Genomic DNA, 16,415 nt, shown 5'->3' with positions numbered 1-16,415 from the left:
GAGGTTGACATACTTTCATCCCAGTACCCCCACCCATAGCCTCCTGCCTTAATGCCACACGTACCAGGAGGCTGCAAAACTAGTTGCACAGCAGACCATGTCTTGCACATGTGCAGCAGAGAGTCACCTGTGTGTTATCAGGAACTGACAGCCGACTCCTGAACCCAAGATTGTGGTACGAACCGCAGGCAGCATCAGTTGTCTGAAGGACAGTGCTGGACTGCATTGGCTGTGGAAGTATCTGTGTGTGTGTCAATAGATGCAGCTCAGGATCGAGCCCGCAGGAGTGTCCCCACAGCAAGAAGCTGTAAGAAGCTGCCCCCACAGCAAGAAGGCAGTAGGAGCCAGAAGTGTTGGCGGGGACCCCAAAAGAGGAGGATCGGGGCTATGTGCAAAATCATTGCACAGAGCAGGTAAGTAAATCAAATGTTTACAATTGCTTAAACTCAGAGAACCTCTAATGGCTGGTCTTATGCAAATACTTTTGTTATTAAATTATAACTTAATAATATTTATGAAAGATTTGTTTTTTTTATTTACTTTTGCTCTGCTGAATCTGGGCTCTATAGTCAGAAAATGTAAACTGGGCAAAGCAGCGAGTTTTATTTTAATGCCTCCCTCCTCTGCAGCGCATATTCATATTTTCTTTACCCCCCCCCACCGAGAGAAATAAAGTAACCTGTGCGTATGAGGAAACATGCAACCAATGCCCTTCCCTTCCTCCTATGTGCTTGGTAAGGCAGCAGAGCGGTTAGGTTGTTTCGTGCAGCTGGACCGCCCTGCCGCAAGATATGTATGGTCGGCGGTCCGGAAGTTAACACTGTTCCCTCAGTGTGTGTTCTAACTATGTAGGGGAAGGACTCACTAGGACAACACAGAGATCGCTGTTCCTGATTACTAGGACAGCCGATCTCAGTGTTGTCCCCTGTCAGAATGGGGATCTGCCTCGTTTATGTAGGCAGATCCCTGTTCTGCCTCTCTGTGGAGCGACCGAGTCCGCTGGACCCACGGGCGCGCTCCCCCGGTGTGCAGCGGGCATGCGCCCACAGTATCTCATGCACGAAACGATGTACAGGTACGTCGTTTCGCACAGCCAGGCTGCCCTGACGCAGTATATGTGCGTTTCAGAAGTGGTTAAAGTGGTTGTAAAGGTAAAAAAAAAAGGTTTGTTTTTTTACCCAAATGCCTTCTCTGCATTAAAAGCGGAGTTCCAGCCACAAAAATGTTTATATATTTTTTAAAAGTCAGCAGCTACAAACACTGTAATAATGACACTGACCTGTCCAGCGAGCCCGCAATGTCGCTCCCCCCCCCCCCCCCGAAGCCGATCCATCGGGTTGGGCGTAGGCGCTGACATGGTAACTAAGGGAAACCGGCAGTGGAGCCTTGCGACTTCACAGCCAGTTTCCTACTGCACATGTGCGAGTTGTGCAGCGCTTTGTGAATGGCCAGCTTGTCTTCTGGGACACACACCTCCCAGAAGACAGCGGGGGAGAAGGAGGAGGGCTCGCTACAGAAGAGGACATGATGTCCTGGGCAGGAAGGACGGAAGTACACTTAATACTTCAAAAAAGGTACGAAAAAAAAAAAAAAAAGATAAAATAAAATATCCAAAAACGAGGGGTGGTCTTTAGTTTCAGACCACCTTTCAAAAGTGGGTGGAACGCCGCTTTAAGATAAAAATACCCTCTCCATGTCAGCTCAACCCAGGCACCTTGAAATACCTGAGCCAGATTTCGATCCAGCCTTGTGCCTGTTTGCAGCAGTGCTGCTCTTGTCTCCCCTTTTCTCCTTATAGGAGGCTCGGCAGCAGAAGCAGCAATTGGCTCCTGCTGCAGTCAATTTAATCTTGTGAGCAGAGAGCAGGGGGTGGGGCCGAGCCCCTGGCTCTCTGCTCATGCATTACATGCGTCAATAGACACACATACTGCAACTTGGGATCAAGCCTGCATGAGCGCCCCCATTCCATGGGGGCATTCAGAAGAAGAGGAGCCAGGAGCGCCGGCGGGGTACCCCAGAAAAAGAATCAGGGCTGCTCTGTGCAAAACCATTGCACAGCGCAGGTTGACAGAACACATTATTTTATAAAAATTAAACCTTTTCAAATCGCTTTGAACAGAAATAGCTGCTAACTCAATTTTCCCTTACTCAGGCGAAGTTCCTTTTTTTTTTTTGTACACTAATGATAGGAGTAGAAAATAAAATCAGCAGTCTTTTACCCCACTGAAACGGACTGATATCTGCACGTAGACCAATGACTAGAGCACAAAAAAAACAAAAAAAAAAAAAAAAAAGCTGAGTTAGACTTACCGGTAACTCCTTTTCTGAGAGTCTTCCAGGACAGCCCATGAGACCTTGGGCTCCTCCTACCAGGACAGGAAACACGTTACCCCCACCAGATAAAAGGGCGGTCCTCCAGGCCCATGTTAGTCTTCTTAAGAACCGTAGGACCCTGCAAAACATATGCATAATACACATAACTTCAGACAAAACCGGGTGGGAATCTGGCTGTCCTGGAAGACTCTCAGAAAAGGAGTTACCGGTAAGTCTAACTCAGCTTTTCTCCAAGCGTCTTCCAGGACAGCCCATGAGACGATGAGCCAGAACTTACCAGTCTAGGGAGGGACAACTGCCTGAAGGACCTTACGACCAAACGCCTGCTCCTGAGTTGATAGGAGATCCAGGCGATAACGTTTAATGAAGGTCGAGTAACTGGACCATGTGGCAGCCCTGCAAATTTGTTCCGGTGAGGCACCAACCCTCTCAGCCCAAGACGTAGACAAGGCTCTAGTTGAGTGCGCAGTTACAAAAGACGTAGGAACCTCCCTAATTTTGTAAGCTTCAGAGATGGCTTGCTTTATCCATCTAGCTAATGTGGCTTTAGATGCACTATTCCCCTTGTGAACTCCAGAAAAGAGGACAAATAAGGCATCAGTTTTCCTAAAGGTCTTGGTGACCTCAAGATAGACTAAGAGAATCCTTCTTACATTTAGAAAACTACATTTTCTTTCTAGGTCACCCTGTGGCGAACTACAAAAGGTTGGCAGTACAATGTCCTGAGAACGGTGGAATGTAGTTGCCACCTTGGGCAAAAATCCTGGATCGGTTTCTAAAACAACTCGATCCTCAAAAATTGTGAGGAAGGGCTCCTTTACTGATAGGGCCTGCAACTCACTTACCTTACGAGCTGAGGTAACAGCTATAAGGAACACAGTCTTTAATGTAAGTAACTTAACTGAAATACTTCCCAGAGGCTCAAACGGAAATTCTACCAGAGTTTGAAGTACTAGGGACAGATCCCAAGTTGGACAACTTCTCACCACTACTGGTCTGGCCCTAGAGATAGATTTGAAAAATCTGGCTATAGTGGGATTTTCCAGGAGAGGAAACTGGAGGAACACACTAATAGCTGCCGCCTGTACCTTTAACCACTTCCCTACCAGGCCGATTCTGACATTTCTCTTCTACATGTAAAAATCATCATTTTTTTGCTAGAAAATTACATAGAACCCCCAAACATTATATATGTTTTTTTTAGCAAAGACCCTAGAGAATAAAATGGCGGTTGTTGCAACTTTTTATCTCACACAGTATTTGCGCAGGAATTTTTCGAACGCGTTTTTTGGGAAAAAAACAGTTTTGTGTTTAAAAAAAAAACAAAAAAAAAAAAAAAAAACAGTAAAGTTAGCCCAATGTTTTTGCATTTTGTGAAAGATGAAGTTACGCTGAGTAAATAGATACCTAACATGTCACGCTTCAAAATTGCACACGCTCGTGGAATGGCGCCAATGTTCGGTACTTAAAAATCCCCATAGGTGACGCTTGAAATTTTTTTACAGGTTACATGATTTGAGTTACAGAGGAGGTCTAGGGACAAAATGATTGCTCTCGCTCCAACGTTCGCGGCGATACCTCACATGTATGGTTTGAACACCGTTTTCATATGTGGGCGGGACGTACGTATGCGTTTGCTTCTGCGTGCGAGCACACGGGGACATCGGCGCTTTAAAATTTATTTATTTTTTATTGTTAATTATATTTTCTTTTGACACTTTTTTGAAAAAAAAAAAAAAAAATTGATCACTTCTATTCCTATTACAAGGAATGTAAACATCCCTTGTAATAGCAATATGACATGACAGGTGCTCTTAATAGTGAGATATGGGGTCAATAAGACCCCATATCTCACCACTAGGCTGGGAAGCCTGAAATAAAAAAAATAAAATAAAAACGATCACCGCTTCCCAGCCAAAGCGGCGCCATTTTTTTGAATGGAGAGGCCGGGCGTGACGTCCTAACATCGCGCCCGGCCTCCGATGATCATAGAGACTCCGGCGACCATCTGGTCCACCGGAAATCTCTATGATCTACATCCGGCGCCGGCGGATCCACTCTCCGCCTCACATCGTAACGGTGAGTCGGAACAAGCACCGGAGGGCGGCGGGAGGGGGGGGGGCTGTTGACGTCCCCTCTCGCCTCCCATAGGAACGATCATAGCGGCCGTTCCACCCTATGGTGTAGAGATTCGCCGGCTGAAACCGGCAATATCTGAAATGATGTCTGTAACTACAGGCATCATTCAGATATACCCGCCCAAAGCCCAGGATGTCATATGACGGTGGGCGGGCGGGAAGTGGTTAAGGTACTAACTGAAAGACCTTTGTCGACACCCTCTCGGAAAAAGTCCAAAATAGACGGAATATCATGAGTTAATCTTTCATTTTCAGATAACCATGAGTTAAACCTTTTCCAAACTTTGGAATATATGGCTCTAGTAATCAGCTTCCTACAATTAATGAGAGTCTTGACTATCTTGTCAGAGAACCCCTGGGCACCAAGTATCTTTTCTTCAGATACCAGGCCATCAAGTTTAAGGAAACCACCTGAGGGTGTGATACTAGACCCTGCAATAATAAGTCTTCTCTTTTCGGAAGACTCCGCGGAGGCTCCGAAACCAGAGACTGTAGCAGGGAATTCCATGGCCTCTTGGGCCAAAATGGGGCGATTAGAATGAGATCCGTCTCCTCTAGCAGAAACTTCCGGAGGACTCCTGGGATCAGTCTGATTGGCAGGAAGGCATAACATAGGCCTGAAGGCCACTGATTTGCCAGAGCCAAGGCTTGGTCTGCCGGGTTCATGGAAAAGAATATTTCCGTCTTGCGGTTGTTTCGGTTTGCAAACAAATCCGCTACGGGATAACCCCATCCTCTGGTGAGGTCTGAAAAGACTTCGGGATGAAGGGACCAGTTGTCTCGGTCTATCCTGTGATGGCTAAGATAATCTGCCAGGCAATTATTTGTCCCCTTCGGGTGTACAGCTGAAATTGAAGCTAGATTCCCCTCTGCCCATGAAAGGATCTCCTGGGCAATGGGCTGAAGCATCCGGCTTCTCGTGCCTCCCTGCTTGTTGATGTACGCGACTGTCCCAATATTGTCTGACAGAATTTGGAGGTTGTGACCCTTAATCTCCATCTGAAAAGACTGCAGGGCTCTCTGGACCGCAAGCAGCTCTCTTTGATTGGATGAGGCCCTTGCCTCCTTTGAGGACCACTCTCCCTGTGCTACTGCATTGTTGAGGTGGGCCCCCCATCCCCAGGAACTCGCATCCCTGGTAACTCTTCGGGATATGGGAAAGGACCATGGGAGACCTCCTGTTAGGTGCTGGCCAGTTCTCCACCACCACAGGCTTCTTTTTATCCTGGCGGGAAGCCGGATCCTTGACTCCAGGGACCTTACCCAGTTTCCTAATAGAAACATTTGTAACGGACGCTGACGTAGTCTCGCCCATGGTACTGCGGGAAAACATGAGATCATAAGACCCACTGCCCTCGACACCTGTCTCAGAGAGACCGACTGGTTGGTCTGCAATGCTGACATAGTCTGGAACACTTTGGTAATCTTCTCCTGAGGAAGAAAAACTCTTTGGTTCACTGAGCAAAAATCATAACCCAGATAAGTTACTTTCTGGGCCGGGATCAAGGACGATTTTTCTTTGTTTATCAACCAGCCTAGGGACTGTAAGAAGTCCTGTACAGCCTGGAGATCCTCCAACAGCCTCTGGTATGATTTTGCCACTATCAGGAGGTCGTCCAAGTAAGGGATAATGGTTATCGCCCTTAACCTCAGTGGAGCCAGCACTTTCCCCAACACTTTCGTAAAGATGCGTGGGGCTGAGGCAAGATTGAAAGGGAGGGCTTGAAATTGAAAATGTCGGGTCCCCATACTCGTCTTCACTGCCAATCTCAAAAACTTTTGGAAGACTGGATGGATAGGGATGTGAAGATCCCTTAAGTCCAACGTGGCCATAAAGCAGTTTGGATATAGCAGGTTTTTGATAGTAAAAACCGTCTCCATCCGGAAATGTTTGTATCTGATGGACTTGTTTAAAGTCCGGAGATTCAGGAGAAGTCGAAACTTTCCCGACTGCTTTTTGACCACAAATACATGGGGATAGAATCCCTTGCCCTGCTCTGACTGTGGAACAGGAATCAGGACTTTTTGATCCAATAAGTCTCCGACCTGGAGACCCAGAGCCCTTGCTTTCTCTCGATCTTGTGGAGGAAAGGTGTCCAACAATCGTTCTGATGGTTGGTGAACAAACTCCAGCCTGTACCCGTTGGTCACTAGGTCCAGGATGAACAGGCTTGAAGTGACTGCTTCCCACTTTGGGATGAAGGCCCTAAATCTTCCTCCCACCGGGGAACACAAGTCACTGTGGCTTGGCGGGCTGTTAAGGAGGGTTAAACAGCACTCCCTCTTTGCCTCTTCCTTTGTGCCCAGTCCAGTGTTTTTTCGGCCTGCTGTCCTTTTCTCTAGGACTCTGTTGCCTGCCGTAGCCACGAAAAAATTTTCTGGCTGTCGAGATTCTCTTTTTCTCTGGAAACACCTTTTTCTTATCAGCCGTGCGTTCCAGTGCCTCCTGCAGTCCTGGGCCAAACAAATGATCGCCTGTTAAGGGAAGCCCACAAAGGCGTAATTTGGAGGCTGGGTCCCCTGACCAGGTTTTAAGCCAGAGGCTTCTCCTGGCCGAGTTCACTAAAGCCGAAGCCCTGGCCGACATTCTTACCGACTCTGCGGAAGAATCCGCCAAAAAACCTACAGCCTGAAAAGAGGAGAGGAAAAGACTTCAAAATCTGCTCCCTCGAGGTACCCGCTGACAGGTGTGACTGAATCTGAGTCAACCAAACCTCCAGATTTCTAGCCACATAAGTGGAGGCCAGAGCTGGTTTCAGGTTCCCAACCGCTGAGTCCCAGGCTCTGTGGAGAAGGATATCCCCCCTCTTGTCCATTGGATCCTTAAGCGTGCCCATATCATCGAACACTAGGTCCGAATTTTTTGAAACCTTTGAAAGGGGTGCATCCAGCTTCGGTTTTTTATTCCACGGCTGCGCAGTGTCCTCATCAAAAGGGAACCTTCTTTTTAGGTTACTAGAGAAGAATGGTTTTCTCTCCAGGTTATCCCATTCCAGTTTAATAGTATCAACCAATGAACTATGGACTGGAAAAACCTCTAGTTTTTTTTCTTATGCAATCCCTTATACATAAGATCGTGTTTAGATAACTGAACCTCCTCCTCTTTCAATTCAAGGGTAGTATAGATAGCCTTTAACAAGTCATCCACATCCTCTACAGATAAATTAAATCTCGAGCCTCAAGTGGATTCTGTATCCCTGGGCTCTATATCTGACCCCGATTTTTCAGGGGAAGAACGGGTAGATCTGACCTCAGCCTCAGAGTCTTCACTCTCTGCCTGCTGTGGAGTGCTGACTGAAGCGCTCTGTGTGGACGGACCCTCTGCTGGGGTCTGAAGCTTGTCAATAAGCGTTCTAAAGGAACTAAAGGTGGACACAAGCTCGTCCCTAACAGAGGTTAGCATTTTCTGACAAGAGGCAACTGGGTTGTCTTTTACAAGGCCATCTATACAGCTGTGACAAACAGCTTTGCTCCACAAGGAGCTCAATTTGTTTGCGCACACCGCACATTTCTTTTTAGGTGGCTGCGCTTAAGTCTTGTCTTGGGTCTTGGTCTGTAAGACAAAAAGATAAGTGACCCATAATGAGACTCACAGCCACCCCGCCACTCCGAACCAAGTGCAGGAGGGAGGAAATGTGTCCCCTTAACCCACTACTACAGAGAGGGGAGGGGGAGGGAACACTCACAAGGAAAGCAAGAGAGTGACATAACACTTCAGGCTTACCTGTGAGGTGCTGGTGTTGGGCGCATAGACTGCCTGTGTAGGAACTGCAGATTGATCCATCCTGCCCCTTTCTGGCTTTCCACAGCCTAGCTGCTTTTACCAGAAGACACCAGCGGCCAGTGTCTCCTGTTCGCGCCATTTAAGGAGACTGGAACCGGCGTCTCTGGCGCTCAGTGATGACGTCATATGCCCCGGAAGTGACCTGCTCTCAGCACTTCCTATGGGCCAGCTTGGAGCGCAGAAGCCCCGCCCTCTACTCGAGCGCCGCAGCTATCTGCTTCTCCTCACACAACTAGCCACGCTGCCTGTGAGGAGAGGATACCGCTGCTTTCATAAGAAAAGCGCTATAGGAGCTGACACCATGCCAGTCCTGGCCCTCTCCAAGCACTGAGACACAGGAGACCACAGCACAGCCAACCTCTCCAGCGGAGTGCTGCTTCTGGCAGAGGAGAGGTTAGTGAAATGCCCCCAAATAGCCTTATAGAGCCCCTGCTCATGAGACCTAGGGACCAGGTTCCAGGAACATGTTACCCCCTGTCCAGAGGAAACACAAAAAACTGACATGGGCCTGGAGGACCGCCCTTTTATCTGGTGGGGGTAACGTGTTTCCTGTCCTGGTAGGAGGTGCCCAGGGTCTCATGGGCTGTCCTGGAAGACGCTTGGTTAAAACTGTGTTTTCTTGAAGGATACGTTCGCCCATATTCAGGGTGTAACATGTTACAGATATTTCGGCTCCCACACCTACTTGATCCCCCATTTGGACAGCGAGGGGGGATTCTTCTGTCCCGAGCAGGGGTGTGAAGGTGAAAACTATAAGTACCGACAGCCTTTGCGACTGTCAGCTTGTAGTTCTCAGTGGACTACCAGGGCGCTGTTGAGTGCTCTAGTAGTTGAGTCTTCCTGTCAGAGTTTAACTGCCTGCCTGTATTGAAGGTACGGGCAGACAGCTTGCATGACCATGACATCACACCCGCAATCTGTTGATCGTGGGTGCAATGCTTTACAGGCTCCCAACATAAAAAAAAAATAACAACATGCCCACGCGTGCATTTATTTTTTGGGGGGAAAGGTTAACTTATCCTTCAACAAAAGGTAAAAGCCAGAAAAAAATAAAACAAATAAATAATGAATTACTATGAGAAATGCATCTACTTTTTAGTACTAGTATATTGTACCCTAAAGTCCAGTGTAATATTTTGCTCAAAACAAGTTATGCCAACCATGATTACTTATATACTGACAAAGGGCTAACTTTTGCAGTTCCCTAATGGTTTTGTGTAAAACATGTGCATCTAGGAATTACATGAAGCATATTGTTTGCCAAAGATAAAAGTAATAATGCTAAAATATTCTGCATAATATGCAATAAAGGAATGACAAACCTGGTTTTCCCCAGTTCGACGATACAGCAGCCATACTCTGTTCCAAAAGTTATTTTAATATTTCTGTAATCATAGGTCTGCCTGCCGTCAAGACGCTGGTCATATGAACAAAGCAAAGTGTTAGAAAGAAAATGTAAAGCATTCTTTAACTAAGGTTATAAAATGCCCAAATCAGACATCTGTGGATTATATTGGACTTGTTTATTCAAAGCTGTTCACACATTACAGAAATTGTACAGTATCCTTTAGATTTACAAATAACCATTTTGCACAATGGCGAGTCTAAAAAAAAAATCTGCTCATTACACTAGAAAATATATATATATATATATATATATATATATATATATATATATATATATATATATATATATATATATATATATATATATATATATATATATATATATATATATATATATATATATATATATATATATATATATATATACATACACACATACACACACTATATCTCTCTACACACACACACAGATAGATAGATATAGAGAGAGATATATATATATATATATACACACATACACACACTATATCTCTCTACACACACACACAGATAGATAGATATAGAGAGAGATATATATATATATATATATATATACACACATACACACACACTAGGGAACCTAGGCAAATGATGTCATACATCCCAGGAGTCGTTTTCTTTAGTGATGCACTGAAATTTCAGCCGCCGAAGATTGTGCCGGAAGAAAAAAAAAAAAAAAAAAGTGCCGATAATGGCTGATGAAAACACCAGTGATTTTACCGTGCTTATGGTGTTGTTTTTCATAGGTCATGTAACTCAAAAAATGCCTCAAAAACAACACGGGTGCATTTTTGATGTGTTCTTGCTGCATTTTCAATGCATTTCAATGGTGAAGTGCATTTTTTTTTTAACTGACCAAATATGCATAAAAAATGCAGCAAGCAGGATTTTTAAACACTGCTTCAAAAAGGTGCCAATAATAACCAACAATAAATTCATGTTCATTTAAACTCATGATATGAATTAAAAAGCCGCATAACACACATTTATTTATAAAAATAAATACTTGGGCCTCATGCACACAGAAACTACAAGTGAACATCAATGCACAGAGGCCTTGATATTTACAGAAGTACATGGCATAGAATCATTAACTTCTGTGGTCAGCTGTATGCCCCACACACGACCCCCTGGGTATGGAAAAAAAAAAAGTGAATTTTAAGCTAGGCATATTTTATGTAGTGTACATAGATTTGCAAAACAATGGGATAAAGGAATATTCTGTGAATGCATAAATGCAGTGCATGTTATCTCAGCTTGCATTCATTGAATGAGTTTACCAAAAATGAAATTATGCTAAAGCCTTATGCTACATAACTAAGCTCCATTTCATTCTGAATAAACCAAATTATTAATGTATCTTAATTAGAAAACTATCTTTAGATAGATTTTTACTCCAAAAGCATTTTATTGAAATAAATGTGATAGATATTAAAAAAAAAAAAACATTGGTTTAAATCAAGAAAATATCCGATTAACCCTGGCTGCACTTGTTCTGCAGCTCATCTGTTTCTGGCTTGCATGCTTCAAGCAGGTTTTTCATCCCATAGACTTGTACAGAAATGCAAAACCTGTCTGATGCCACCAAAGAGCATCGACACAGGGCGTAAACAGCTTAAAACTACTTGAAGCAACTCAAGAGTCTCCCAAAACAACCTGAAAGAATACAGATTTTGATTTGCTTCTGGAGCATGACAACAAGCTTGCAGGGAATGCCTCCACTAACTATGATTGGCTGTCGGCTTTGATAGATTCCTTGCGGAATTGCAGAGGTGTGTTCAGACACAAGCCTGAGCTTCTCCCTATTGATAAGTAACCGTTTCTACACACATTACACAGGCATGGTCCAATGTTATCACCATCAGGTGACCCATCCTAAGAAATGCCATGCAGCCATGGCTGGTATGCATGCATCATGCATGTACACAGTAAGTGGTCAAGCAAAGGCTGCAGAAGATCAGCAGCACTGAGATGCCACAAAGGATAAAAAAAAAAAAAAAAAAAAAGGGGGGGGGGGGTATTATATATTTTTTAAAAATGCATTTTTATAAAACTTTGTGAAGTAAATGTTCAGTTAACCGCTTCAGGACGGGTAGCTCCTACAGGCACAGCAACTTACCTGTACGTTGCTCCGTGCTTCCAGGCACCCTCAGACTCCCACTGTGATTGGACACAGCAGGATTCTGTCAGCAAGTCCCGGCCAATGATTCATGGCTGAGACCTACTGTGTCCAAACACAGCCCAGAGCCCTGTGTTGACAAAACAGCGGGAACTATCTCTTTGTTTCTTCTCCCAGCAAAGCAGGGAGAAGGAATAAATAGTTTGTTAGTAAAAAGCAGCACATAATACACACATTAACGCTTGCTGGGCACACACTTGACCCCTTGATTATCCCGAGATGGTAACCCTTTCCCAGCCAGTGTCATTATAATAGTCACAGTGTATATTATTAGCACTGATCACTGTATTAGTGGCACTGGTGATGTCAGTTCCCTGCTGCACTAGCACCACAATTACCATACCTCCCATCTTTCAATCTTGAGAGTGAGGAACATTTCAGGGAGACAGTGACCTGCATATTAGCAAAAAAAGTGGGTGTGGCCAAACATGAAAGTGGGAGTGGCTCAAGGGTCATGGGTAAACAAAACCTGGGCTTCCTTTTACCTATAAAATATAGTTAATTGCTGTGCCACAAGCTGGAGTCTCCAGTGGGAACCAACCTAGGATCATTGTTATAAAAAAGGAGGGAACACTACGGCACAAGCAAGGCAGGGAGGAGGGATCCCTACGGCACAAGCAAGGCAGGGAGGAGGGATCCCTACGGCACAAGCAAGGCAGGGAGGAGGGATCCCTACGGCACAAGCAAGGCAGGGAGGAGGGATCCCTACGGCACAAGCAAGGCAGGGAGGAGGGATCCCTACGGCACAAGCAAGGCAGGGAGGAGGGATCCCTACGGCACAAGCAAGGCAGGGAGGAGGGATCCCTACGGCACAAGGAAGGCAGGGAGGAGGGATCACTACGGCACAAGGAAGGCAGGGAGGAGGGATCACTACGGCACAAGGAAGGCAGGGAGGAGGGATCACTACGGCACAAGGAAGGCAGGGAGGAGGGATCACTACGGCACAAGGAAGGCAGGGAGGAGGGATCACTACGGCACAAGGAAGTGGCACTTTAGCAAATGGAAAGCAGTAAGCGGCAGTATGGCACAGCGTTCTCCAGAGTCTCAAGCAGTGACATCTTCTGCACTGTTTCAAAATTCCAGACCACACACCCCCTACACAGTCACATGATTGGCTGCATTCCGGGGTTTGTGGGTGGACACAGAGGGTCATGGGGAGGAGGTGGAGAAGATCTAGGCTCCCCTCCTCTACCTGTCTGTAGAGCTAGTGCATTGAGTCTCAGGCGCAGTGCGTCGCACACGGATAGGTGGAGTCCAGTGCCGCCACTAGGCTCTGCTGCGGATTCACAGGACATTGGGATTTACTTGGGGGGTATGCTTTACTATTATAAAAAACAAAAATAAAATTCCAGTATTAAAAAATAAAAATTTGTAGTTGCTATAACTTTCCCACAAACTAATGTACGCTTATTGGAATTATTTTACCAAAGACATTTATGAAGAAATTAGATTTTTTACTGGATATGTTTTATATCAGAAAGTAAAACAGATTAGGGGTTATTTTTTTTCCAAACTTTAATATCTTTTTTTTGTTTATATAACAAAAAGCCCAACGCTGATCAAATATCACTAAAAGAAAGCTCTGTGTGGAAAAAAAAATGATATAACTGTCATTTGGGTGCAGTGTTGCATGACCGTGCAGTGCCAAATAGTAAAAGATGGCCTGGTCACAAAGGGGGTAAAACCTTCCAGGACTGAGGTGGTTAAGGGTTAGATATATAAACGCATTCTCAGGAGGGCTCATGAATGCTCGTACCTTACGCTCGCTGATTGCCTGGAGCAGGAATGCTCTCTCGCAGTTGGATAGCGGTGTGTCCCTCATACTGACGCTTCACACAACTTCAGTGTATATATCAATACAGAACAGTGCACATGCGGGAACCATACTTCACAAGTTATGGGCGCATTCCGTTACGTCATCACAGAGCGCGGACTGAACACTTGCTCCTCCCACTTCGACACCTCAGCTGTCACGCGGGAATATTAGTACGCATGCGCTGCCATCAACGCCCTGACAGATGGGCATAGCTCTGTTATGTTTGCCTGTTACGTCCTCCGTGGAAAGTTTTATGGAAGCCATTTTCTTGGAGCTCAAAAAAAAAAAAAAAATGCTGCTAGAGCTCTATTGAGGTAGCTGCAGACTTTCTGCGATTTTCTGGGATGCTGGCAGTGATTTATTCCTTTGTTCTAAATGTAGTCCAGCTTCAAAGAGAGAATAAACGATTTAAGGTTCAGAGTTTGAAGTGCAGTAACTAGGTCAAATGATTGCCAATAATCCTTGTATAACTCCCAGCTTTGTGAGGAGATAGAGGGACACCTTTCAACACAATGTACTGTTAAAGGGGAACTTCACCCTAAAGTAGACGCAGTATTTCTTCCTCCCCCTCCTCTTCTTGTTTTGGAACTTTTTTTTTCTTTTGATGAGTGGTTGAGTGTGTACTTAGATTTGATAGCTTCCAGTCAGAAGCCACATATGGCTCACCAGGACTTAACTTGGTCAACATCACAGAAACTATCTCCTGGGTTCCTTTTAAAGACTTGCTTGGCTGACATTCCTTCTGGCTCCAGATCCTGCTTGCTTTTCCACTACACTGATCTCTGGCTTCCTGACTTTCTGGCTTGTCTGACTATCCGTTCCGGTTACCGAACTTTGGCTATGTTTTCACTACGTTTGTTCTATTTACTTTTATAATTAAACAAGTGTGATTTAACTGTACTTCTGTCTCGGTCTGATTCATAGTTCTGACATGTACACAGCACTCCACTGAACTCTGCACTCTGTACACAGCACTCCCCTGAACTCTGTACACAGCACTCCCCTGAACTCTGTACACAGCGCTCCCCTGAACTCTGTACACAGCGCTCCCCTGAACTCTGCACTCTGTACACAGCGCTTCCATGAACTCTGCACTCTGTACACAGCGCAGCCCTGAACGCTGCACTTTGTACACGGCGCAGCCCTGAACTCTGCATTCTGTAGTCCCAATTTGGGACATTCCCTGAAACCTGTAGATTGTGATCAATCAGTAGATCATGGACAGGTGACTGGTAGATTGCTGTCTGGGCTTGCTGACCTGCCATTCCAGAGCATCAAACAGAGTGCAATGCAGAGGGAGTACTTGTAAAAATGGAGCTGTAATAGGGAGTAAGAGCCACATAAGCCGATGCCTCCTCTGTAGTACTGGCTCCTGTCCCATGTGGAGTGATACCAACTGCACTTCATCTCTTATCCCAGCTAGCAGTCTCCAGAGTGGTGCCCGCAGCAGGAAATAAGAGATCTCCATGTCAGTATAAAGCAATACACTGGCTATAATAGTATAAGGCTGCTTTCACACTGTTATGCTGCTGTTTACCTACACCGCGGGTGCAGTGCAGTGTACCTGCAGCTTTCCATCGGGTTTGCTGCGCTTAGCCATAGACTTCTATTATATTATTGTATCATGCGGGTTTACCTCACCTCCAGGATATAATAGAAGTTTATGGCAAAGCGCAGCTAGCCCAGAAAAGTTGCAGATGCACTGTGCTGCTCTCGCAGTGCAGGTAGACCATAGCATATCAGTGTGAAAGCAGCCTTATAAGGGGCTCAGAACAGTAAGGGTTCATTTACATTTACAGTTTGGGGGGGTGGTACCCTATAGTTAAGACATGTTTTTATCAACCCCCAACCGCAGCTCCCTTTAGCTGTAGTGGCCAGGGGTGTACACATGTCGCCGCCGCAGCAGGAGTTTTACACCCTGTCATGGTTCGTGGATGTAGCAACTGCAAAACATGACCCATTCAAGTGAATGAGGCCGCTCTGCAAATGCCCTGCAACCTTGTTCAGCAAACAAGGTGTTAAAGCAGGTAGAGTTGTGTTGCTTTCTCACCACCTGCTTTAACCCCTTGTACCTCGCAGAAGCATGCAGTTGCAAAGCACTTGCAGAGTGGCCCCGTTTACTTGAATGGGTCGCAATTGGTAGGCGGTAGCACCCACCAAAAGCAACAGGGGGTTTAATTACTACTGCGGCATGTGTACACCTTTTGACTGCTGCCTCAACAGCTAAAGGGGGTAGGGATTGGGGGCAGTAAAACCATGACTCAACTGGAGCCTTTTAACCCCCCCCCAACTTTACATGTGAACGAACCCTAAAGCCTCATACACACGATCGGATTTTCCGCAGACAAAACCTCTGACTTTTGTCCGAAGGCGTGTGCCTGGATTTTGTTTTGCATACAAATGGCAAGGAACACTAACGTAGTGAGGTACTACGTGGTTTTTCAGCTCTTTAACGCCACCCTTTGGGCTCCTTCTGCTAATTTTGTGTTAGTAGAAGTTTGGTGAGTGTTGATTCGCGCTTTTCATTTTGTGGTTTTCAGTTTGTTTCTGAACGGCCGTTCGTCAACTAGGCATGTTGCGGAATCGGAGGAGATAACGTGTTATTTATTTTTGGCCTTGGAGTTATTGCTTTGACCCAAATCCAGTCCAGGAACAGGAGGAGGAGGATTTATTGGACCAAAAATTGGTTGCATTATTAATTGTGACCAATTATGTCATATGCCTTTGCTGCGGGAGCTCCAGGAGAATAATCCGGATGATTTTTGGCATTATCTCCGG

General features: G+C 45.4%; 1 protein-coding gene across 1 annotated transcript in view; it reads right to left on the bottom strand.

Moving 5' to 3' along the window:
* The window catches only part of EXOSC9 (exosome component 9), a 51,307-nt gene extending 37,544 nt beyond the window's left edge, over positions 1-13,763 (bottom strand). The window contains exons 1-2 of the mRNA XM_073603445.1: positions 13,578-13,763; positions 9,579-9,673 (exon numbers count right to left, since the gene is read on the bottom strand). Coding sequence (XP_073459546.1) covers positions 9,579-9,673; positions 13,578-13,643 — 161 coding nt within the window. The 5' untranslated portion in view covers positions 13,644-13,763. The remainder of the gene's footprint in view (positions 1-9,578; positions 9,674-13,577) is intronic.
* Between the last annotated feature and the right edge of the window lie 2,652 nt (positions 13,764-16,415).

This window comes from Aquarana catesbeiana, linkage group LG01, assembly GCF_042186555.1.
Source record: "Aquarana catesbeiana isolate 2022-GZ linkage group LG01, ASM4218655v1, whole genome shotgun sequence".
NCBI classification, from domain to species: Eukaryota; Metazoa; Chordata; class Amphibia; order Anura; family Ranidae; genus Aquarana; species Aquarana catesbeiana.
Note: the sequence above shows the minus strand (reverse complement) of the source record. Positions and strands in the feature narration are given on the sequence as shown.